The 25872-nt window shown below is 57.2% G+C and overlaps 1 protein-coding gene across 12 annotated transcripts in view; it reads left to right on the top strand.

Annotated features, from left to right (window-relative positions):
• SOX6 (SRY-box transcription factor 6) overlaps window positions 1-25872 on the top strand; it is a 522737-nt gene that overhangs the window by 475009 nt on the left and 21856 nt on the right. For 8 of the 12 annotated variants that reach the window (XM_072119160.1, XM_072119152.1, XM_072119149.1 and 5 more), the window contains 4 exons: window positions 216-365; window positions 5565-5745; window positions 15454-15635; window positions 18302-18352. In XM_072119160.1, coding sequence (XP_071975261.1) covers window positions 216-365; window positions 5565-5745; window positions 15454-15635; window positions 18302-18352 — 564 coding nt within the window. The remainder of the gene's footprint in view (window positions 1-215; window positions 366-5564; window positions 5746-15453; window positions 15636-18301; window positions 18353-25872) is intronic. The other 4 variants (XM_072119157.1, XM_072119158.1, XM_072119156.1 and 1 more) reach the window with 3 other exon arrangements.

The following is a 25872-nucleotide window of genomic DNA, read 5'->3' as shown; positions in this document are numbered from 1 at the left end:
GCAGAAAGGAAGAGAAATTTCCTGAGATGTATCTGTAAGTGTGATCATAGATAAGATCAACAACTGCTTGTAACAAACCCTCAGCTGTGAGACCGAGTCCAGTGTATTAGGAGTAGCTATCAGTGACCGGTTTGTAATAGGAAGTCCACAAACTGCAGTAACTGCATTGTCCTGTAAGGCCAGGGGGCGCTATAACTCTGGCTCTTGTCTTACAGCAGATCTATGCAGCACAGCTGGCCAGCATGCAGGTGTCTCCAGGAGCCAAGATGCCGTCCACACCTCAGCCACCAAACTCTGCCGGGTCCCTGTCCCCCACCGCTGTGAAGAGCGAGAAGAGAGGGACCAGCCCCGTCACGCAGATCAAGGTAAGGGCTAGCACCCGTACAACATGACCCCAACCCATGTCTGCTACAACCTCTTCCCAGCCCCGCCCCCTGCCTGTATATCCTGTGTGAGAGGTAGTCACAGCCCCGCCCCCTGCCTGTATATCCTGTGTGAGAGGTAGTCACAGCCCCGCCCCCTGCCTGTATATCCTGTGTGAGGGGTAGTCACAGCCCCGCCCCCTGTCTGTATATCCTGTGTGAGAGGTAGTCACAGCCCCGCCCCCTACCTGTATATCCTGTGTGAGAGGTAGTCACAGCCCCGCCCCCTACCTGTATATCCTGTGTGAGAGGTAGTCACAGCCCCGCCCCCTGCCTGTATATCCTGGGTGAGAGGTAGTCACAGCCCCGCCCCCTGCCTGTATATCCTGTGTGAGAGGTAGTCACAGCCCCGCCCCCTGCCTGTATATCCTGTGTGAGAGGTAGTCACAGCCCCGCCCCCTGCCTGTATATCCTGTGTGAGAGGTGGTCACACCCCCCCCCCCCAGTGTATATCCTGTGTGAGAGGTAGTCACAGCCCCGCCCCCTGCCTGTATATCCTGTGTGAGAGGTAGTCACAGCCCCGCCCCCTGCCTGTATATCCTGTGTGAGAGGTAGTCACAGCCCCGCCCCCTGCCTGTATATCCTGTGTGAGAGGTAGTCACAGCCCCGCCCCCTGCCTGTATATCCTGTGTGAGAGGTAGTCACAGCCCCGCCCCCCTCCTGTATATCCTGTGTGAGAGGTAGTCACAGCCCCGCCCCCTGCCTGTATATCCTGTGTGAGAGGTAGTCACAGCCCCGCCCCCTGCCTGTATATCCTGTGTGAGAGGTGGTCACAGCCCCCCCCCCCAGTGTATATCCTGTGTGAGAGGTAGTCACAACCCCGCCCCCTGCCTGTATATCCTGTGTGAGAGGTAGTCACAGCCCCGCCCCCTGCCTGTATATCCTGTGTGAGAGGTAGTCACAGCCCCGCCCCCTGCCTGTATATCCTGTGTGAGAGGTAGTCACAGCCCCGCCCCCTGCCTGTATATCCTGTGTGAGAGGTAGTCACAGCCCCGCCCCCTGCCTGTATATCCTGTGTGAGAGGTAGTCACAGCCCCGCCCCCTGCCTGTATATCCTGTGTGAGAGGTAGTCTCAGCCCCGCCCCCCGCCTGTATATCCTGTGTGAGAGGTAGTCACAGCCCCGCCCCCCTCCTGTATATCCTGTGTGAGAGGTAGTCACAGCCCCGCCCCCCGCCTGTATATCCTGTGTGATAGGTAGTCACAGCCCCGCCCCCTGCCTGTATTTACTGTGTGAGAGGTAGTCACAGCCCCGCCCCCAGTGTATATCTCGTGCTCTCGGTATATACAGTACATTCTCCATGTGTCAGTGACTGTTCGGAGCTCCTGTTGTGGCGCTGTGCTCCTCCTGTATGTGCTGAGGTCAGGGACTGTTCGGAGCTCCTGTTGCGGCACTGTGCTCCTCCTGTATGTGCTGAGGTCAGTGAGTGTTCGGAGCTCCTGTTGCGGCGCTGTGCTCCTCCTGTATGTGCTGAGGTCAGTGAGTGTTCGGAGCTCCTGTTGCGGCGCTGTGCTCCTCCTGTATGTGCTGAGGTCAGTGAGTGTTCGGAGCTCCTGTTGCAGCGCTGTGCTCCTCCTGTATGTGCTGAGGTCAGGGACTGTTCGGAGCTCCTGTTGCGGCACTGTGCTCCTCCTGTATGTGCTGAGGTCAGTGAGTGTTCGGAGCTCCTGTTGCGGCGCTGTGCTCCTCCTGTATGTGCTGAGGTCAAGGACTGTTCGGAGTTCCTGTTGTGGCGCTGTGCTCCTCCTGTATGTGCTGAGGTCAGTGAGTATTCGGAGCTCCTGTTGTGGCGCTGTGCTCCTCCTGTATGTGCTGAGGTCAGTGACTGTTCGGAGCTCCTGTTGTGGCGCTGTGCTCCTCCTGTATGTGCTGAGGTCAGTGAGTGTTCGGAGCTCCTGTTGTGGCGCTGTGCTCCTCCTGTATGTGCTGAGGTCAGTGAGTGTTCGGAGCTCCTGTTGTAGCGCTGTGCTCCTCCTGTATGTGCTGAGGTCAGTGAGTGTTCGGAGCTCCTGTTGCGGCGCTGTGCTCCTCCTGTATGTGCTGAGGTCAAGGACTGTTCGGAGTTCCTGTTGCAGCGCTGTGGTCCTCCTGTATGTGCTGAGGTCAGTGAGTGTTCGGAGCTCCTGTTGTAGCGCTGTGCTCCTCCTGTATGTGCTGAGGTCAGTGAGTGTTCGGAGCTCCTGTTGTGGCGCTGTGCTCCTCCTGTATGTGCTGAGGTCAGTGACTGTTCGGAGCTCCTGTTGCGGCGCTGTGCTCCTCCTGTATGTGCTGAGGTCAGTGAGTGTTCGGAGCTCCTGTTTCGGCACTGTGCTCCTCCTGTATGTGCTAAGGTCAGTGAGTGTTCGGAGCTCCTGTTGTGGCGCTGTGCTCCTCCTGTATGTGCTGAGGTCAGTGAGTGTTCGGAGCTCCTGTTTCGGCACTGTGCTCCTCCTGTATGTGCTAAGGTCAGTGAGTGTTCGGAGCTCCTGTTGTGGCGCTGTGCTCCTCCTGTATGTGCTGAGGTCAGTGAGTGTTCGGAGCTCCTGTTGCGGTGCTGTGCTCCTCCTGTATGTGCTGAGGTCAGTGACTGTTCGGAGCTCCTGTTGCAGCGCTGTGCTCCTCCTGTATGTGCTGAGGTCAGTGACTGTTCAGAGCTCCTGTTGTGGCGCTGTGCTCCTCCTGTATGTGCTGAGGTCAGTGAGTGTTCGGAGCTCCTGTTGCGGTGCTGTGCTCCTCCTGTATGTGCTGAGGTCAGTGAGTGTTCGGAGCTCCTGTTGTGGCGCTGTGCTCCTCCTGTATGTGCTGAGGTCAGTGAGTGTTCGGAGCTCCTGTTGCGGCGCTGTGCTCCTCCTGTATGTGCTGAGGTCAGTGAGTGTTCGGAGCTCCTGTTGTGGCGCTGTGCTCCTCCTGTATGTGCTGAGGTCAGTGAGTGTTCGGAGCTCCTGTTGTGGCGCTGTGCTCCTCCTGTATGTGCTGAGGTCAGTGAGTGTTCGGAGCTCCTGTTGCGGCGCTGTGCTCCTCCTGTAGGTGCTGAGGTCAGTGACTGTTCGGAGCTCCTGTTGCAGCGCTGTGGTCCTCCTGTATGTGCTGAGGTCAGTGACTGTTCGGAGCTCCTGTTGTGGCGCTGTGCTCCTCCTGTATGTGCTTAGGTCAGTGAGTGTTCGGAGTTCCTGTTGTGGCGCTGTGCTCCTCCTGTATGTGCTGAGGTCAGTGACTGTTCGGAGCTCCTGTTGCAGCGCTGTGCTCCTCCTGTATGTGCTGAGGTCAGTGACTGTTCGGAGCTCCTGTTGTGGCGCTGTGCTCCTCCTGTATGTGCTGAGGTCAGTGACTGTTCGGAGCTCCTGTTGCAGCGCTGTGCTCCTCCTGTATGTGCTGAGGTCAGTGACTGTTCGGAGCTCCTGTTGTGGCGCTGTGCTCCTCCTGTATGTGCTTAGGTCAGTGAGTGTTCGGAGTTCCTGTTGTGGCGCTGTGCTCCTCCTGTATGTGCTGAGGTCAGTGACTGTTCGGAGCTCCTGTTGTGGCGCTGTGCTCCTCCTGTATGTGCTGAGGTCAGTGAGTGTTCGGAGCTCCTGTTGCGGCGCTGTGCTCCTCCTGTATGTGCTGAGGTCAGTGAGTGTTCGGAGCTCCTGTGGCGGCGCTGTGCTCCTCCTGTATGTGCTGAGGTCAGTGAGTGTTCGGAGCTCCTGTTGCGGCGCTGTGCTCCTCCTGTATGTGCTGAAGTCAGTGAGTGTTCGGAGCTCCTGTTGCGGCGCTGTGCTCCTCCTGTATGTGCTGAGGTCAGTGAGTGTTCGGAGCTCCTGTTGCGGCGCTGTGCTCCTCCTGTATGTGCTGAGGTCAGTGAGTGTTCGGAGCTCCTGTTGCGGCGCTGTGCTCCTCCTGTATGTGCGAGGTCAGTGACTGTTCGGAGTTCCTGTTGCGGCGCTGTGCTCCTCCTGTATGTGCTGAGGTCAGTGAGTGTTCGGAGCTCCTGTTGCGGCGCTGTGCTCCTCCTGTATGTGCTGAGGTCAGTGAGTGTTCGGAGCTCCTGTTGTGGCGCTGTGCTCCTCCTGTATGTGCTGAGGTCAGTGAGTGTTCGGAGCTCCTGTTGTGGCGCTGTGCTCCTGCTGTATGTGCTGAGGTCAGTGAGTGTTCGGAGCTCCTGTTGCGGCGCTGTGCTCCTCCTGTATGTGCTGAGGTCAGTGAGTGTTCAGAGCTCCTGTTGTGGCGCTGTGCTCCTCCTGTATGTGCTGAGGTCAGTGACTGTTCGGAGCTCCTGTTGCAGCGCTGTGCTCCTCCTGTATGTGCTGAGGTCAGTGACTGTTCGGAGCTCCTGTTGCGGCGCTGTGCTCCTCCTGTATGTGCTGAGGTCAGTGAGTGTTCGGAGCTCCTGTTGCGGCGCTGTACTCCTCCTGTATGTGCTGAGGTCAGTGAGTGTTCGGAGCTCCTGTTGTGGCGCTGTGCTCCTCCTGTATGTGCTGAGGTCAGTGAGTGTTCGGAGCTCCTGTTGTGGCGCTGTGCTCCTCCTGTATGTGCGGAGGTCAGTGAGTGTTCGGAGCTCCTGTTGCAGCGCTGTGCTCCTCCTGTATGTGCTGAGGTCAGTGAGTGTTCGGAGCTCCTGTTGTGGCGCTGTGCTCCTCCTGTATGTGCTGAGGTCAGTGACTGTTCGGAGCTCCTGTTGTGGCGCTGTGCTCCTCCTGTATGTGCTGAGGTCAGTGAGTGTTCGGAGCTCCTGTTGTGGCGCTGTGCTCCTCCTGTATGTGCTGAGGTCAGTGACTGTTCGGAGCTCCTGTTGTGGCGCTGTGCTCCTCCTGTATGTGCTGAGGTCAGTGACTGTTCGGAGCTCCTGTTGAGGTTCGCAGAGCGTGTGCTCCCCCATGAGCTGCCCCCCTCAGACATTAGTGCCAGTGATCCGGTATGTGGGTGCAGGACCCCAGCTCCAGGTGATGGGCACGGTGGGGGATTAGCTCTCCGGCCCCGGGAGTGAGGACTATCCGCTGACATGTGGTAGGGATCCTGTGGATGTAAGTAGGAGGCGGAGGCGCCGGTGGAGCGCGCAGATAATTAGCCTGTGTTATTATTACTCTGGGAGACGCCATTGTCTGCGAGGTGTAAAGAGCCGCCGCTCTAAGTGATAATGTGCCCCATTTATCTGCTCCTAATCATTGTGTATGTGAAATCCCCGCAGGATGAAGCAGCGCAGCCTCTGAATCTATCAGCCCGACCCAAGACCGCCGAGCCCGTCAGGTCACCCACGTCGCCCACGCAGAACCTCTTCACACCCAGCAAGACCAGTCCTGTCAGCCTGTCCAACAAGAGTGGCATCCCCAGCCCGATCAGCGGAGCCCTGGGACGAGGGTCCTCACTGGGTAAGAGGGGAGATGCACCGGGTCAGCACCATCTAGAGAGGTGCCGCTTATACTGACCTCACTGGGTAAGAGGGGAGATGCACCGGGTCAGCACCATCTAGAGAGGTGCCGCTTATACTGACCTCACTGGGTAAGAGGGGAGATGCACCGGGTCAGCACCATCTAGAGAGGTGCCGCTTATACTGACCTCACTGGGTAAGAGGGGAGATGCACCGGGTCAGCACCATCTAGAGAGGTGCCGCTTATACTGACCTCACTGGGTAAGAGGGGAGATGCACCGGGTCAGCACCATCTAGAGAGGTGCCGCTTATACTGACCTCACTGGGTAAGAGGGGAGATGCACCGGGTCAGCACCATCTAGAGAGGGGCCGCTTATACTGACCTCACTAGGTAAGAGGGGAGATGCACCGGGTCAGGACCATCTAGAGAGGGGCCGCTTATACTGACCTCACTGGGTAAGAGGGGAGATGCACCGGGTCAGCACCATCTAGAGAGGTGCCGCTTATACTGACCTCACTGGGTAAGAGGGGAGATGCACCGGGTCAGCACCATCTAGAGAGGTGCCGCTTATACTGACCTCACTGGCTAAGAGGGGAGATGCACCGGGTCAGCACCATCTAGAGAGGTGCCGCTTATACTGACCTCACTGGGTAAGAGGGGAGATGCACCGGGTCAGCACCATCTAGAGAGGTGCCGCTTATACTGACCTCACTGGGTAAGAGGGGAGATGCACCGGGTCAGCACCATCTAGAGAGGTGCCGCTTATACTGACCTCACTGGGTAAGAGGGGAGATGCACCGGGTCAGCACCATCTAGAGAGGTGCCGCTTATACTGACCTCACTGGGTAAGAGGGGAGATGCACCGGGTCAGCACCATCTAGAGAGGTGCCGCTTATACTGACCTCACTGGGTAAGAGGGGAGATGCACCGGGTCAGCACCATCTAGAGAGGTGCCGCTTATACTGACCTCACTGGGTAAGAGGGGAGATGCACCGGGTCAGCACCATCTAGAGAGGTGCCGCTTATACTGACCTCACTGGGTAAGAGGGGAGATGCACCGGGTCAGCACCATCTAGAGAGGGGCCGCTTATACTGACCTCACTAGGTAAGAGGGGAGATGCACCGGGTCAGGACCATCTAGAGAGGGGCCGCTTATACTGACCTCACTAGGTAAGAGGGGAGATGCACCGGGTCAGCACCATCTAGAGAGGTGCCGCTTATACTGACCTCACTGGGTAAGAGGGGAGATGCACCGGGTCAGCACCATCTAGAGAGGTGCCGCTTATACTGACCTCACTGGGTAAGAGGGGAGATGCACCGGGTCAGCACCATCTAGAGAGGTGCCGCTTATACTGACCTCACTGGGTAAGAGGGGAGATGCACCGGGTCAGCACCATCTAGAGAGGTGCCGCTTATACTGACCTCACTGGGTAAGAGGGGAGATGCACCGGGTCAGCACCATCTAGAGAGGTGCCGCTTATACTGACCTCACTAGGTAAGAGGGGAGATGCACCGGGTCAGCACCATCTAGAGAGGTGCCGCTTATACTGACCTCACTGGGTAAGAGGGGAGATGCACCGGGTCAGCACCATCTAGAGAGGTGCCGCTTATACTGACCTCACTGGGTAAGAGGGGAGATGCACCGGGTCAGCACCATCTAGAGAGGTGCCGCTTATACTGACCTCACTGGGTAAGAGGGGAGATGCACCGGGTCAGCACCATCTAGAGAGGTGACGCTTATACTGACCTCACTGGGTAAGAGGGGAGATGCACCGGGTCAGCACCATCTAGAGAGGTGCCGCTTATACTGACCTCACTGGGTAAGAGGGGAGATGCACTGGGTCAGCACCATCTAGAGAGGTGCTGCTTATACTGACCTCACTGGCTAAGAGGGGAGATGCACCGGGTCAGCACCATCTAGAGAGGTGCCGCTTATACTGACCTCACTGGGTAAGAGGGGAGATGCACCGGGTCAGCACCATCTAGAGAGGTGCCGCTTATACTGACCTCACTGGGTAAGAGGGGAGATGCACCGGGTCAGCACCATCTAGAGAGGTGCCGCTTATACTGATCTCACTGGGTAAGAGGGGAGATGCACCGGGTCAGCACCATCTAGAGAGGTGCCGCTTATACTGACCTCACTGGGTAAGAGGGGAGATGCACCGGGTCAGCACCATCTAGAGAGGTGCCGCTTATACTGACCTCACTGGCTAAGAGGGGAGATGCACCGGGTCAGCACCATCTAGAGAGGTGCCGCTTATACTGACCTCACTAGGTAAGAGGGGAGATGCACCGGGTCAGCACCATCTAGAGAGGTGCCGCTTATACTGACCTCACTGGGTAAGAGGGGAGATGCACCGGGTCAGCACCATCTAGAGAGGTGCCGCTTATACTGACCTCACTGGGTAAGAGGGGAGATGCACCGGGTCAGCACCATCTAGAGAGGTGCCGCTTATACTGACCTCACTGGGTAAGAGGGGAGATGCACCGGGTCAGCACCATCTAGAGAGGTGCCGCTTATACTGACCTCACTGGCTAAGAGGGGAGATGCACCGGGTCAGCACCATCTAGAGAGGTGCCGCTTATACTGACCTCACTGGGTAAGAGGGGAGATGCACCGGGTCAGCACCATCTAGAGAGGTGCCGCTTATACTGACCTCACTGGCTAAGAGGGGAGATGCACCGGGTCAGCACCATCTAGAGAGGTGCCGCTTATACTGATCTCACTGGGTAAGAGGGGAGATGCACCGGGTCAGCACCATCTAGAGAGGTGCCGCTTATACTGACCTCACTGGGTAAGAGGGGAGATGCACCGGGTCAGCACCATCTAGAGAGGTGCCGCTTATACTGACCTCACTGGGTAAGAGGGGAGATGCACCGGGTCAGCACCATCTAGAGAGGTGCCGCTTATACTGACCTCACTGGGTAAGAGGGGAGATGCACCGGGTCAGCACCATCTAGAGAGGTGCCGCTTATACTGACCTCACTGGGTAAGAGGGGAGATGCACTGGGTCAGCACCATCTAGAGAGGTGCCGCTTATACTGACCTCACTGGGTAAGAGGGGAGATGCACCGGGTCAGCACCATCTAGAGAGGTGCCACTTATACTGACCTCACTGGGTAAGAGGGGAGATGCACCGGGTCAGCACCATCTAGAGAGGTGCCGCTTATACTGACCTCACTGGGTAAGAGGGGAGATGCACCGGGTCAGCACCATCTAGAAAGGGGCCGCTTATACTGACCTCACTAGGTAAGAGGGGAGATGCACCGGGTCAGCACCATCTAGAGAGGTGCCGCTTATACTGACCTCACTGGGTAAGAGGGGAGATGCACTGGGTCAGCACCATCTAGAGAGGTGCCGCCTATACTGACCTCACTGGGTAAGAGGGGAGATGCACTGGGTCAGCACCATCTAGAGAGGTGCCGCTTAGACCCGGACCCGGAGCTGACGCTCTACAAGAAGATGGAGACAATGAGGGATATTTATGGTGCTCCGGCTTATGGTGGTCCCGCCGCTGCTCTTGTGCTTCATCCTCTTGGTGTATCCGGCGGGGACCTGTGCAGCGTCTATATATACACCAGGCCACATGACGTGGCGCAGAAAACCAGGTGAATGTCCCCCAATGTCCACATTATCACCTCCCTAATATGGCAGCCAGCGGCAGAGGGTGCATGTTACTGAGCCCTGAGCCCCTGAGACGCAAGACCCTCAAGCTGATCAGTATGACGTCCGCGCATGTGTTATGGGGAATGATGTAACATTACACATAGTGTGGATTCCTCCGCAGAGATGACAGTGTGGCCCCATCTCTACTGCGTAACACCGGGGCCCTTCTCTCCTCCTCCGAGATGAGTGTTTGGCCCCTGAGGAGCCCTGTCTCTGCTGCGTAACACCCGGGCCCTTCTCTCCTCCGCAGAGATGACGGTGTGGCCCCTGGCTCTGAGGAGCCCTGTCTCTGCTGTGTAACACCCGGGCCCTTCTCTCCTCCGCAGAGATGACGGTGTGGCCCCTGGCCCTGAGGAGCCCTGTCTCTGCTGTGTAACACCCGGGCCCTTCTCTCCTCCGCAGAGATGACGGTGTGGCCCCTGGCCCTGAGGAGCCCTGTCTCTGCTGTGTAACACCCGGGCCCTTCTCTCCTCCGCAGAGATGACGGTGTGGCCCCTGGCTCTGAGGAGCCCTGTCTCTACTGCGTAACACCCGGGCCCTTCTCTCCTCCGCAGAGATGACGGTGTGGCCCCTGGCCCTGAGGAGCCCTGTCTCTACTGCGTAACACCCGGGCCCTTCTCTCCTCCGCAGAGATGACGGTGTGGCCCCTGGCCCTGAGGAGCCCTGTCTCTACTGCGTAACACCCGGGCCCTTCTCTCCTCCGCAGAGATGACGGTGTGGCCCCTGGCCCTGAGGAGCCCTGTCTCTACTGCGTAACACCCGGGCCCTTCTCTCCTCCGCAGAGATGACGGTGTGGCCCCTGGCTCTGAGGAGCCCTGTCTCTACTGCGTAACACCCGGGCCCTTCTCTCCTCCGCAGAGATGACGGTGTGGCCCCTGGCCCTGAGGAGCCCTGTCTCTGCTGTGTAACACCCGGGCCCTTCTCTCCTCCGCAGAGATGACGGTGTGGCCCCTGGCCCTGAGGAGCCCTGTCTCTGCTGTGTAACACCCGGGCCCTTCTCTCCTCCGCAGAGATGACGGTGTGGCCCCTGGCCCTGAGGAGCCCTGTCTCTGCTGTGTAACACCCGGGCCCTTCTCTCCTCCGCAGAGTTGACGGTGTGGCCCCTGGCCCTGAGGAGCCCTGTCTCTGCTGTGTAACACCCGGGCCCTTCTCTCCTCCGCAGAGATGACGGTGTGGCCCCTGGCCCTGAGGAGCCCTGTCTCTGCTGTGTAACACCCGGGCCCTTCTCTCCTCCGCAGAGATGACGGTGTGGCCCCTGGCCCTGAGGAGCCCTGTCTCTACTGCGTAACACCCGGGCCCTTCTCTCCTCCGCAGAGATGACGGTGTGGCCCCTGGCCCTGAGGAGCCCTGTCTCTACTGTGTAACACCCGGGCCCTTCTCTCCTCCGCAGAGATGACGGTGTGGCCCCTGGCCCTGAGGAGCCCTGTCTCTGCTGTGTAACACCCGGGCCCTTCTCTCCTCCGCAGAGATGACGGTGTGGCCCCTGGCCCTGAGGAGCCCTGTCTCTACTGCGTAACACCCGGGCCCTTCTCTCCTCCGCAGAGATGACGGTGTGGCCCCTGGCCCTGAGGAGCCCTGTCTCTACTGTGTAACACCCGGGCCCTTCTCTCCTCCGCAGAGATGACGGTGTGGCCCCTGGCCCTGAGGAGCCCTGTCTCTACTGCGTAACACCCGGGCCCTTCTCTCCTCCGCAGAGATGACGGTGTGGCCCCTGGCTCTGAGGAGCCCTGTCTCTACTGCGTAACACCCGGGCCCTTCTCTCCTCCGCAGAGATGACGGTGTGGCCCCTGGCCCTGAGGAGCCCTGTCTCTGCTGTGTAACACCCGGGCCCTTCTCTCCTCCGCAGAGATGACGGTGTGGCCCCTGGCTCTGAGGAGCCCTGTCTCTACTGCGTAACACCCGGGCCCTTCTCTCCTCCGCAGAGATGACGGTGTGGCCCCTGGCCCTGAGGAGCCCTGTCTCTACTGCGTAACACCCGGGCCCTTCTCTCCTCCGCAGAGATGACGGTGTGGCCCCTGGCCCTGAGGAGCCCTGTCTCTGCTGTGTAACACCCGGGCCCTTCTCTCCTCCGCAGAGATGACGGTGTGGCCCCTGGCCCTGAGGAGCCCCATCTCTACTGCGTAACACCCTGGCCCTTCTCTCCTCCGCAGAGATGACAGTGTGGCCCCTGGCCCTCTGGAGCCCTGTCTTTGCTGTGTAACACCCTGGCCCTTCTCTCCTCCGCAGAGATGACGGTGTGGCCCCTGGCCCTCTGGAGCCCTGTCTTTGCTGTGTAACACCCTGGCCCTTCTCTCCTCCGCAGAGATGACGGTGTGGCCCCTGGCCCTTAGGAGCCCTGTCTTTGCTGTGTTACACCCGGGCCCTTCTCTCCTCCGCAGAGATGACGGTGTGGCCCCTGGCCCTGAGGAGCCCCATCTCTACTGCGTAACACCCTGGCCCTTCTCTCCTCCGCAGAGATGACGGTGTGGCCCCTGGCCCTCTGGAGCCCTGTCTTTGCTGTGTAACACCCTGGCCCTTCTCTCCTCCGCAGAGATGACGGTGTGGCCCCTGGCCCTGAGGAGTCCTGTCTTTGCTGTGTAACACCCGGGCCCTTCTCTCCTCCGCAGAGATGACGGTGTGGCCCCTGGCCCTGAGGAGCCCTGTCTTTGCTGTGTTACACCCGGGCCCTTCTCTCCTCCGCAGAGATGACGGTGTGGCCCGTGGCCCTGAGGAGCCCTGTCTTTGCTGTGTTACACCCGGGCCCTTCTCTCCTCCGCAGAGATGACGGTGTGGCCCCTGGCTCTGAGGAGCCCTGTCTCTGCTGTGTAACACCCGGGCCCTTCTCTCCTCCGCAGAGATGACGGTGTGGCCCCTGGCCCTGAGGAGCCCTGTCTCTGCTGTGTAACACCCGGGCCCTTCTCTCCTCCGCAGAGATGACGGTGTGGCCCCTGGCTCTGAGGAGCCCTGTCTCTACTGCGTAACACCCGGGCCCTTCTCTCCTCCGCAGAGATGACGGTGTGGCCCCTGGCCCTGAGGAGCCCTGTCTCTACTGCGTAACACCCGGGCCCTTCTCTCCTCCGCAGAGATGACGGTGTGGCCCCTGGCCCTGAGGAGCCCTGTCTCTACTGCGTAACACCCGGGCCCTTCTCTCCTCCGCAGAGATGACGGTGTGGCCCCTGGCCCTGAGGAGCCCTGTCTCTACTGCGTAACACCCGGGCCCTTCTCTCCTCCGCAGAGATGACGGTGTGGCCCCTGGCTCTGAGGAGCCCTGTCTCTACTGCGTAACACCCGGGCCCTTCTCTCCTCCGCAGAGATGACGGTGTGGCCCCTGGCCCTGAGGAGCCCTGTCTCTGCTGTGTAACACCCGGGCCCTTCTCTCCTCCGCAGAGATGACGGTGTGGCCCCTGGCCCTGAGGAGCCCTGTCTCTGCTGTGTAACACCCGGGCCCTTCTCTCCTCCGCAGAGATGACGGTGTGGCCCCTGGCCCTGAGGAGCCCTGTCTCTGCTGTGTAACACCCGGGCCCTTCTCTCCTCCGCAGAGTTGACGGTGTGGCCCCTGGCCCTGAGGAGCCCTGTCTCTGCTGTGTAACACCCGGGCCCTTCTCTCCTCCGCAGAGATGACGGTGTGGCCCCTGGCCCTGAGGAGCCCTGTCTCTGCTGTGTAACACCCGGGCCCTTCTCTCCTCCGCAGAGATGACGGTGTGGCCCCTGGCCCTGAGGAGCCCTGTCTCTGCTGTGTAACACCCGGGCCCTTCTCTCCTCCGCAGAGTTGACGGTGTGGCCCCTGGCCCTGAGGAGCCCTGTCTCTACTGTGTAACACCCGGGCCCTTCTCTCCTCCGCAGAGATGACGGTGTGGCCCCTGGCCCTGAGGAGCCCTGTCTCTGCTGTGTAACACCCGGGCCCTTCTCTCCTCCGCAGAGATGACGGTGTGGCCCCTGGCCCTGAGGAGCCCTGTCTCTGCTGTGTAACACCCGGGCCCTTCTCTCCTCCGCAGAGTTGACGGTGTGGCCCCTGGCCCTGAGGAGCCCTGTCTCTGCTGTGTAACACCCGGGCCCTTCTCTCCTCCGCAGAGATGACGGTGTGGCCCCTGGCCCTGAGGAGCCCTGTCTCTGCTGTGTAACACCCGGGCCCTTCTCTCCTCCGCAGAGATGACGGTGTGGCCCCTGGCCCTGAGGAGCCCCATCTCTACTGTGTAACACCCGGGCCCTTCTCTCCTCCGCAGAGATGACGGTGTGGCCCCTGGCCCTGAGGAGCCCTGTCTCTACTGTGTAACACCCGGGCCCTTCTCTCCTCCGCAGAGATGACGGTGTGGCCCCTGGCCCTGAGGAGCCCCATCTCTACTGCGTAACACCCTGGCCCTTCTCTCCTCCGCAGAGATGACGGTGTGGCCCCTGGCCCTGAGGAGCCCTGTCTCTACTGCGTAACACCCGGGCCCTTCTCTCCTCCGCAGAGATGACGGTTTGGCCCCTGGCCCTGAGGAGCCCTGTCTCTACTGTGTAACACCCGGGCCCTTCTCTCCTCCGCAGAGATGACGGTGTGGCCCCTGGCCCTGAGGAGCCCTGTCTCTACTGCGTAACACCCGGGCCCTTCTCTCCTCCGCAGAGATGACGGTGTGGCCCCTGGCCCTGAGGAGCCCTGTCTTTGCTGTGTTACACCCGGGCCCTTCTCTCCTCCGCAGAGATGACGGTGTGGCCCCTGGCCCTGAGGAGCCCCATCTCTACTGCGTAACACCCTGGCCCTTCTCTCCTCCGCAGAGATGACAGTGTGGCCCCTGGCCCTCTGGAGCCCTGTCTTTGCTGTGTAACACCCTGGCCCTTCTCTCCTCCGCAGAGATGACGGTGTGGCCCCTGGCCCTCTGGAGCCCTGTCTTTGCTGTGTAACACCCGGGCCCTTCTCTCCTCCGCAGAGATGACGGTGTGGCCCCTGGCCCTGAGGAGCCCTGTCTCTGCTGTGTAACACCCTGGCCCTTCTCTCCTCCGCAGAGATGACGGTGTGGCCCCTGGCCCTGAGGAGCCCTGTCTTTGCTGTGTTACACCCGGGCCCTTCTCTCCTCCGCAGAGATGACGGTGTGGCCCCTGGCCCTGAGGAGCCCCATCTCTACTGCGTAACACCCTGGCCCTTCTCTCCTCCGCAGAGATGACGGTGTGGCCCCTGGCCCTGAGGAGTCCTGTCTTTGCTGTGTAACACCCTGGCCCTTCTCTCCTCCGCAGAGATGACGGTGTGGCCCCTGGCCCTGAGGAGCCCTGTCTCTACTGTGTAACACCCGGGCCCTTCTCTCCTCCGCAGAGATGACGGTGTGGCCCCTGGCCCTGAGGAGCCCCATCTCTACTGCGTAACACCCTGGCCCTTCTCTCCTCCGCAGAGATGACGGTGTGGCCCCTGGCCCTGAGGAGTCCTGTCTTTGCTGTGTAACACCCTGGCCCTTCTCTCCTCCGCAGAGATGACGGTGTGGCCCCTGGCCCTGAGGAGCCCTGTCTCTACTGCGTAACACCCGGACCCTTCTCTCCTCCGCAGAGATGACGGTGTGGCCCCTGGCTCTGAGGAGCCCTGTCTCTGCTGTGTAACACCCGGACCCTTCTCTCCTCCGCAGAGATGACGGTGTGGCCCGTGGCCCTGAGGAGCCCTGTCTTTGCTGTGTTACACCCGGGCCCTTCTCTCCTCCGCAGAGATGACAGTGTGGCCCCTGGCCCTGAGGAGCCCTGTCTCTGCCGTGTAACACCCGGGCCCTTCTCTCCTCCGCAGAGATGACGGTGTGGCCCCTGGCCCTGAGGAGCCCTGTCTCTACTGCGTAACACCCGGGCCCTTCTCTCCTCCGCAGAGATGACGGTGTGGCCCCTGGCCCTGAGGAGCCCTGTCTTTGCTGTGTTACACCCGGGCCCTTCTCTCCTCCGCAGAGATGACGGTGTGGCCCCTGGCTCTCTGGAGCCCTTCTTTGCTGTGTTACACCCGGGCCCTTCTCTCCTCCGCAGAGATGACGGTGTGGCCCCTGGCTCTCTGGAGCCCTTCTTTGCTGTGTTACACCCGGGCCCTTCTCTGATCGGTTTTTCCTTCTCCTCCGCAGATATCCTCTCCAGCCTGAACTCTCCCGCCCTCTTCGGAGACCAGGACACAGTGATGAAAGCCATACAAGAGGCGCGAAAGATGCGAGAGCAGATCCAGAGGGAGCAGCAGCATCAGCCGCACGGCCTGGACAGCAAGCTGCCCCTCAGCAACATCGGCCTGAACAACTGCCGGGGCGACAAGGTAAGTACTGCCGAGCACCTACTGCATGAGCACCTACTGCATGAGCACCCACTGCCGAGCACCCACTGCCGAGCACCTACTGTACGAGCACCCACTGCCGAGCACCTACTGCATGAGCACCTACTGCATGAGCACCCACTGCCGAGCACCCACTGCCGAGCACCTACTGTACGAGCACCCACTGCCGAGCACCTACTGCATGAGCACCTACTGCATGAGCACCCACTGCCGAGCAACCACTGCCGAGCACCTACTGCCGAGCACCCACTGCCGAGCACCTACTGCATGAGCACCCACTGCCGAGCAACCACTGCCGAGCACCTACTGCCGAGCACCCACTGCCGAGCACCTACTGCACGAGCACCCACTGCCGAGCACCTACTGCATGAGCACCTACTGCATGAGCACCCACTGCCGAGCACCCACTGCCGAGCAACCACTGCCGAGCACCTACTGCCGAGCACCTACTGCATGAGCACCCACTGCCGAGCACCCACTGCCGAGCAACCACTGCCGAGCAACCACTGCCGAGCACCTACTGCACGAGCACCCACTGCCGAGCACCTACTGCACGAGCACCCACTGCCGAGCACCTACTGATGAGCACCTACTGCCGAGCACCTACTGCATGAGCACCCACTGCCGAGCACCTACTGCCGAGCACCCACTGCCGAGCACCTACTGCCGAGCACCCACTGTCGAGCACCCACTGCCAAGCACCTACTGCCGAGCACCCACTGCCGAGCACCTACTGCATGCCCACCTCCCATCTATCCACTATCATGTGGTGATGAACAATGAGTGTCCAGCAGTGACCGGGGGGCATTAATGCCCCCTCTGAGTGTATATCTAGATTAGGGCAACAGCTCAGTACTGGACGTCACCAATATCTGTGCCCGAAACTAAGACAGAACCAGTCCAAATCACATTGTGGAGCGGTCTCCTGGCCATAGGCAGTGGTCTCCTGGGAGCTAGCCCTTAGAGGGTCATCTCCATAGGCAGTGGTCTCCTGGGGGCTAGCCCTTAGAGGGTTATCTCCATAGGCAGTGGTCTCCTGGGGGCTAGCCCTTAGAGGGTTATCTCCATAGGCAGTGGTCTCCTGGGGGCTAGCCCTTAGAGGGTCATCTCCATAGGCAGTGGTCTCCTGGGGGCTAGCCCTTAGAGGGTTATCTCCATAGGCAGTGGTCTCCTGGGGGCTAGCCCTTAGAGGGTCATCTCCATAGGCAGTGGTCTCCTGGGAGCTAGCCCTTAGAGGGTTATCTCCATAGGCAGTGGTCTCCTGGGGGCTAGCCCTTAGAGGGTTATCTCCATAGGCAGTGGTCTCCTGGGAGCTAGCCCTTAGAGGGTTATCTCCATAGGCAGTGGTCTCCTGGGGGCTAGCCCTTAGAGGGTCATCTCCATAGGCAGTGGTCTCCTGGGAGCTAGCCCTTAGAGGGTTATCTCCATAGGCAGTGGTCTCCTGGGGGCTAGCCCTTAGAGGGTTATCTCCATAGGCAGTGGTCTCCTGGGAGCTAGCCCTTAGAGGGTTATCTCCATAGGCAGTGGTCTCCTGGGGGCTAGCCCTTAGAGGGTTATCTCCATAGGCAGTGGTCTCCTGGGGGCTAGCCCTTAGAGGGTTATCTCCATAGGCAGTGGTCTTCTGGGGGCTAGCCCTTAGAGGGTCATCTCCATAGGCAGTGGTCTCCTGGGGGCTAGCCCTTAGAGGGTTATCTCCATAGGCAGTGGTCTCCTGGGAGCTAGCCCTTAGAGGGTCATCTCCATAGGCAGTGGTCTCCTGGGGGCTAGCCCTTAGAGGGTCATCTCCATAGGCAGTGGTCTCCTGGGGGCTAGCCCTTAGAGGGTTATCTCCATAGGCAGTGGTCTCCTGGGAGCTAGCCCTTAGAGGGTCATCTCCATAGGCAGTGGTCTCCTGGGGGCTAGCCCTTAGAGGGTCATCTCCATAGGCAGTGGTCTCCTGGGGGCTAGCCCTTAGAGGGTCATCTCCATAGGCAGTGGTCTCCTGGGAGCTAGCCCTTAGAGGGTCATCTCCATAGGCAGTGGTCTCCTGGGGGCTAGCCCTTAGAGGGTCATCTCCATAGGCAGTGGTCTCCTGGGGGCATTCCTCTTCCTGCACTGGTGGGTGACACGACGGGGCAGATTTACTTACCCGGTCCATTCGCGATCCAGCGGTGCGTTCTGTGCGGTGGATTTGGGTCTTCCGGCGATTCACTAAGGCAGTTCCTCCGACGTCCACCAGGTGCAAGTCCAGCGACACTTTTTTTTTAAAAAAATGCAGCGGTTTTTCCGAATCCGTTGGGTTTCCGTTCGGCCACGCCCCCTGATTTCCGTCGCGTGCATGCTGGCGCCGATGCACCACAATCCGATCGCTTGCGCTGAAATCCCGGCGCAAAACAGAAATATTCGGTTAACCCGTCACAAAAACGCGAATCGGGCCCTTAGTAAATGACCCCCAATGTGCTTGGCCCCTTTACACCTAGTCGTAGTGTACTGTACGCCCTGCAGGGGGCGCTGCTGATTTCACCCCTGACATGGACCGACTTACAGACGTTCTGCTTTGGGATTGTTGTGACTTCCAGTTATAACTAGACAGGTCACATGACAGGAAGTCCTCGTGACACCCCTAGAGCGCCCCCAGGAGGTCTGATGGAGTCTTTGCTATATTTCAGATGCTACTAGATGCCATCTCAGGAAGGATCTGCATACGGAGTGCGCACACCGTGAGTCTCTATTATCCATATGTTTCTTCGTGTGTTTCTGGCTGTCAGCGCACAACCTCTCTGGTGCCAAGCGTCTGGCACGTCCCGGCTGAGGCTGGCGCTGCACCCGCTGCTGGTACCTGGCTGCCAGGATGTTTGTTTCCCGGGAATTTTGTTTTGGGAATGTTATAGTAAAACAAAACATTGGGTGCCGCTCGCTCCACTTCTCTCTGCTGTTCGGGGTCTCGGACTGTGCGGCTGCAGGTCTGGGGTCCTCCTCCGATGGGTCTCTATGCGGAGGACTTCTGTCCCCGTGGGGTTCTCATGGTGCTGCCCCCCGCTCTGGGGTTTTAGGAGAGATCGGAGACATCGGACCCCCAGGAAATAACTGCGCCTTGTACGGGACCCTCCTGTGTGACACCACGTATGCTCAGAGATACATTGTACATGGGGAGGATACATGGGGTTACACCTGTTGTGTGCGCAGCAGCTGGCCCTGCCACAGGACAGCGGGTAGGTTGTGCCCTCTGCTGGCCGCTGCCTGCTATATGAAGTGTCAGACGCTGCAAACATAAACTTACATGAACCCCTGGGGCGGAGGACCTGCCAAATCATTATACATAGCGAGGGAGGAGGAATAAGTCTAGTGAGACCCCCGCTCCATGCTCAGGACCCTCTGATGCTGCTCTGTAAGGAGACAGCCCGGCCTTCCCAGGTCTTCACCCTCTATACCAAGTGTTACATTGTATTGTGTGTTGTATATTAGGTGTTACATTGTATTGTGTGTTGTATATTAGGTGTTACATTGTATTGTGTGTTGTATATTAGGTGTTACATTGTATTGTGTGTTGTATATTAGGTGTTACATTGTATTGTGTGTTGTATATTAGGTGTTACATTGTATTGTGTGTTGTATATTAGTTGTTACATTGTGTGTGTTGTATATTATGTGTTACACTGTATTGTGTGTGCATTGTGTGATGTATATTAGGTGTTACATTGTATTGTGTGTTGTATATTAGGTGTTACATTGTATTGTGTGATGTATATTAGATGTTACATTGTATTGTGTGATGTATATTAGGTGTTACATTGTGTGTGTATTGTGTGTTGTATATTAGTTGTTACATTGTGTGTGTTGTATATTATGTGTTACACTGTATTGTGTGTGTATTGTGTGATGTATATTAGGTGTTACATTGTATTGTGTGTTGTATATTAGGTGTTACATTGTATTGTGTGTTGTATATTAGTTGTTACATTGTGTGTGTTGTATATTAGTTGTTACATTGTATTGTGTGTTGTATATTCGTTGTTACATTGTATTGTGTGTTGTATATTAGGTGTTACATTGTATTGTGTGTTGTATATTAGTTGTTACATTGTGTGTGTTGTATATTAGTTGTTACATTGTATTGTGTGTTGTATATTCGTTGTTACATTGTATTGTGTGTTGTATATTAGTTTTACATTGTGTGTGTTGTATATTAGGTGTTACATTGTATTGTGTGTTACATTGTATTGTGTGTTGTATATTAGGTGTTACATTGTATTGTGTGTTGTATATTAGTTGTTACATTGTGTGTGTTGTATATTAGTTGTTACATTGTATTGTGTGTTGTATATTCGTTGTTACAATGTATTGTGTGTTGTATATTTGGTGTTACATTGTATTGTGTGTTGTATATTAGTTGTTACATTGTGTGTGTTGTATATTAGTTGTTACATTGTATTGTGTGATGTATATTAGTTGTTACATTGTATTGTGTGTTGTATATTCGTTGTTACATTGTATTGTGTGTTGTATATTTGGTGTTACATTGTATTGTGTGTTGTATATTAGTTGTTACATTGTATTGTGTGTTGTATATTAGTTGTTACATTGTAGTGTGTGTTGTATATTAGTTGTTACATTGTATTGTGTGTTGTATATTAGTTGTTACATTGTAGTGTGTGTTGTATATTAGGTGTTACATTGTATTGTGTGTTGTATATTAGATGTTACATTGGTGTTACACTGTATTGGGTGTTGTATATTACGGGTATGTGTTGTATATTAGGTGTTACATTGTGTGATGTATATTAGGTGTTACATTGTAGTGTGTGTTGTATATTAGTTGTTACATTGTAGTGTGTGTTGTATATTAGTTGTTACATTGTATTGTGTGTTGTATATTAGTTGTTACATTGTAGTGTGTGTTGTATATTAGGTGTTACATTGTATTGTGTGTTGTATATTAGATGTTACATTGGTGTTACACTGTATTGGGTGTTGTATATTACGGGTATGTGTTGTATATTAGGTGTTACATTGTGTGATGTATATTAGGTGTTACATTGTAGTGTGTGTTGTATATTAGGTGTTACATTGTGTGTTGTATATTACGGGTGTGTGTTGTATATTAGGTGTTACATTGTGTGTTGTATATTACGGGTGTGTGTTGTATATTTGGTGTTACATTGTGTGTTGTATATTACGGGTGTGTGTTGTATATTAGGTGTTACATTGTGTGTTGTATATTACGGGTGTGTGTTGTATATTAGGTGTTACATTGTGTGTTGTATATTACGGGTGTGTGTTGTATATTAGGTGTTACATTGTGTGTTGTATATTACGGGTGTGTGGTACTCCCACTATACTTGTTATCCCTGATCCCAGGAGCGGGACCCTCAGTAATCTGGAGCCCTGTGTATTGCCGGGGGTCCGGTCTATAGGTAGGTATACCGCTAGGTGACTCTCATCCCTCCCGTCTCCAGACATCGGAGCAAACGATTTAAAAATGACTTCAGCGCGAGAAGCAATTCAGCGCATTGTGTCCCGTCCGCCGGCTCCTTATAAATGACAAGTGGTAGAGAAAAGAAGCGCAGCAGAATCTGTAACCGCCTGTTATCAGAGGGGGGGCTGCAGATGATCGCACCGCGCGCTCCGAGGGGATATTAAATATTGATTTATCTCTCAGACAGAAGGATGGGGAGAAATGAGGCTAAGTGCCGCGCGCCATTTATCAGCGGATCCGTCCAGCGCCGCCGCACAATGGCCGCATGAATCTCACAGATTGGGTTTAATCACAATACGCCGACTCGTCACCTCCAGGGGCGGAAAACGCAGCAATTTCTCTGACAATCAGGGGCGGCGCGGGTGCAGGAGGCGCCAGGTCCTGACACAAGACATCGGAGACGAGTTATTTTCAGCTCCGGCGCTCACTGCTGCAGCCGCAGAGATCTCCACAACCTGCCACAAAGACGATCCGGTGACAAGCAGAAAGTGATTGTAAGAGAGACGCCCTGATATGTGCACATACACGGCCACACGCAGGATGGCCCACACTCTATAGACATACATGGGATTCCTGCACACACGGCCACACGCAGGATGGCCCACACTCCATAGACCTACATGGGATTCCTGCACACACGGCCACACGCAGGATGGCCCACACTCCATAGACATACATGGGATTCCTGCACACACGGCCACACGCAGGATGGCCCACACTCCATAGACCTACATGGGATTCCTGCACACACGGCCACACGCAGGATGGCCCACACTCCATAGACATACATGGGATTCCTGCACACACGGCCACACGCAGGATGGCCCACACTCCATAGACCTACATGGGATTCCTGCACACACGGCCACACGCAGGATGGCCCACACTCCATAGACATACATGGGATTCCTGCACACACGGCCACACGCAGGATGGCCCACACTCCATAGACCTACATGGGATTCCTGCACACACGGCCACACGCAGGATGGCCCACACTCCATAGACCTACATGGGATTCCTGCACACACGGCCACACGCAGGATGGCCCACACTCCATAGACATACATGGGATTCCTGCACACACGGCCACACGCAGGATGGCCCACACTCCATAGACCTACATGGGATTCCTGCACACACGGCCACACGCAGGATGGCCCACACTCCATAGACCTACATGGGATTCTTGCACACACGGCCACACGCAGGATGGCCCACACTCCATAGACCTACATGGGATTCCTGCACACACGGCCACACGCAGGAAGGCCCACACTCCATAGACCTACATGGGATTCCTGCACACACGGCCACACGCAGGATGGCCCACACTCCATAGACCTACATGGGATTCCTGCACACACGGCCACACGCAGGATGGCCCACACTCCATAGACATACATGGGATTCCTGCACACACGGCCACACGCAGGATGGCCCACACTCCATAGACCCACATGGGATTCCTTCACACACGGCCACACGCAGGATGGCCCACACTCCATAGACCTACATGGGATTCCTGCACACACGGCCACACGCAGGATGGCCCACACTCCATAGACCTACATGGGATTCCTGCACACACGGCCACACGCAGGATGGCCCACACTCCATAGACCTACATGGGATTCCTGCACACACGGCCACACGCAGGATGGCCCACACTCCATAGACCTACATGGGATTCCTGCACACACGGCCACACGCAGGATGGCCCACACTCCATAGACATACATGGGATTCCTTCACACACGGCCACACGCAGGATGGCCCACACTCCATAGACCTACATGGGATTCCTGCACACACGGCCACACGCAGGAAGGCCCACACTCCATAGACCTACATGGGATTCCTGCACACACGGCCACACGCAGGATGGCCCACACTCCATAGACCTACATGGGATTCCTGCACACACGGCCACACGCAGGATGGCCCACACTCCATAGACCTACATGGGATTCCTGCACACACGGCCACACGCAGGATGGCCCACACTCCATAGACCTACATGGGATTCCTGCACACACGGCCACACGCAGGATGGCCCACACTCCATAGACCTACATGGGATTCCTGCACACACGGCCACACGCAGGATGGCCCACACTCCATAGACCTACATGTACCCCAGCTCACCAGGACACTGCAGGGTGATGAGCCCACACTCCATAGACCTACATGGGATTCCTGCAGACACGGCAACACGCAGGATGGCCCACACTCCATAGACCTACATGGGATTCCTCTACACACGGCCACACGCAGGATGGCCCACACTCCATAGACCTACATGTACCCCAGCTCACCAGGACACTGCAGGGTGATGAGCCCACACTCCATAGACATACATGGGATTCCTGCAGACACGGCCACACGCAGGAAGGCCCACACTCCATAGACCTACATGGGATTCCTGCACACACGGCCACACGCAGGAAGGCCCACACTCCATAGACATACATGGGATTCCTGCACACACGGCCACACGCAGGAAGGCCCACACTCCATAGACCTACATGGGATTCCTGCAGACACGGCAACACGCAGGATGGCCCACACTCCATAGACCTACATGGGATTCCTCTACACACGGCCACACGCAGGATGGCCCACACTCCATAGACCTACATGGGATTCCTGCACACACGGCCACACGCAGGATGGCCCACACTCCATAGACCTACATGTACCCCAGCTCACCAGGACACTGCAGGGTGATGAGCCCACACTCCATAGACCTACATGGGATTCCTGCAGACACGGCAACACGCAGGATGGCCCACACTCCATAGACCTACATGGGATTCCTCTACACACGGCCACACGCAGGATGGCCCACACTCCATAGACCTACATGTACCCCAGCTCACCAGGACACTGCAGGGTGATGAGCCCACACTCCATAGACATACATGGGATTCCTGCAGACACGGCCACACGCAGGAAGGCCCACACTCCATAGACCTACATGGGATTCCTGCACACACGGCCACACGCAGGAAGGCCCACACTCCATAGACATACATGGGATTCCTGCACACACGGCCACACGCAGGAAGGCCCACACTCCATAGACCTACATGGGATTCCTGCAGACACGGCAACACGCAGGATGGCCCACACTCCATAGACCTACATGGGATTCCTCTACACACGGCCACACGCAGGATGGCCCACACTCCATAGACCTACATGGGATTCCTTCACACACGGCCACACGCAGGATGGCCCACACTCCATAGACCTACATGGGATTCCTGCACACACGGCCACACGCAGGATGGCCCACACTCCATAGACCTACATGGGATTCCTTCACACACGGCCACACGCAGGAAGGCCCACACTCCATAGACCTACATGGGATTCCTGCACACACAGCCACACGCAGGAAGGCCCACACTCCATCGACCTACATGGGATTTCTGCACACACGGCCACACGCAGGATGGCCCACACTCCATGGACCTACATGTACCCCAGCTCACCAGGACACTGCAGGGTGATGAGCCCACACTCCATAGACCTACATGGGATTCCTGCAGACACGGCCACACGCAGGATGGCCCACACTCCATAGACCTACATGGGATTCCTCTACACACGGCCACACGCAGGAAGGCCCACACTCCATAGACCTACATGGGATTCCTTCACACACGGCCACACGCAGGATGGCCCACACTCCATAGACCTACATGGGATTCCTTCACACACGGCCACACGCAGGATGGCCCACACTCCATAGACCTACATGGGATTCCTGCACACACGGCCACACGCAGGAAGGCCCACACTCCATAGACCTACATGGGATTCCTCTACACACGGCCACACGCAGGAAGGCCCACACTCCATAGACCTACATGGGATTCCTTCACACACGGCCACACGCAGGATGGCCCACACTCCATAGACCTACATGGGATTCCTTCACACACGGCCACACGCAGGATGGCCCACACTCCATAGACCTACAAGGGATTCCTGCACACACGGCCACACGCAGGATGGCCCACACACCATAGACCTACATGGGATTCCTTCAAACACGGCCACACGCAGGATGGCCCACACTCCATAGACCTACATGGGATTCCTGCACACACGGCCACACGCAGGATGGCCCACACTCCATAGACATACATGGGATTCCTGCACACACGGCCACACGCAGGAAGGCCCACACTCCATAGACCTACATGGGATTCCTGCACACACGGCCACACGCAGGATGGCCCACACTCCATAGACCTACATGGGATTCCTGCACACACGGCCACACGCAGGATGGCCCACACTCCATAGACATACATGGGATTCCTGCACACACGGCCACACGCAGGATGGCCCACACTCCATAGACATACATGGGATTCCTGCACACACGGCCACACGCAGGAAGGCCCACACTCCATAGACCTACATGGGATTCCTGCACACACGGCCACACGCAGGATGGCCCACACTCCATAGACCTACATGGGATTCCTGCACACACGGCCACACGCAGGATGGCCCATACTCCATAGACCTACATGGGATTCCTTCACACACGGCCACACGCAGGATGGCCCACACTCCATAGACATACATGGGATTCCTGCACACACGGCCACACGCAGGATGGCCCACACTCCATAGACCTACATGGGATTCCTGCACACACGGCCACACGCAGGATGGCCCACACTCCATAGACCTACATGGGATTCCTGCACACACGGCCACACGCAGGATTGCCCACACTCC

The sequence above is a fragment of the Engystomops pustulosus genome, chromosome 7 (assembly GCF_040894005.1).
Source record: "Engystomops pustulosus chromosome 7, aEngPut4.maternal, whole genome shotgun sequence".
Lineage (NCBI taxonomy): Eukaryota > Metazoa > Chordata > Amphibia > Anura > Leptodactylidae > Engystomops > Engystomops pustulosus.
The sequence above is the reverse complement of the archived record's forward strand: the minus strand, read 5'-3'. Positions and strand labels throughout refer to the sequence as shown.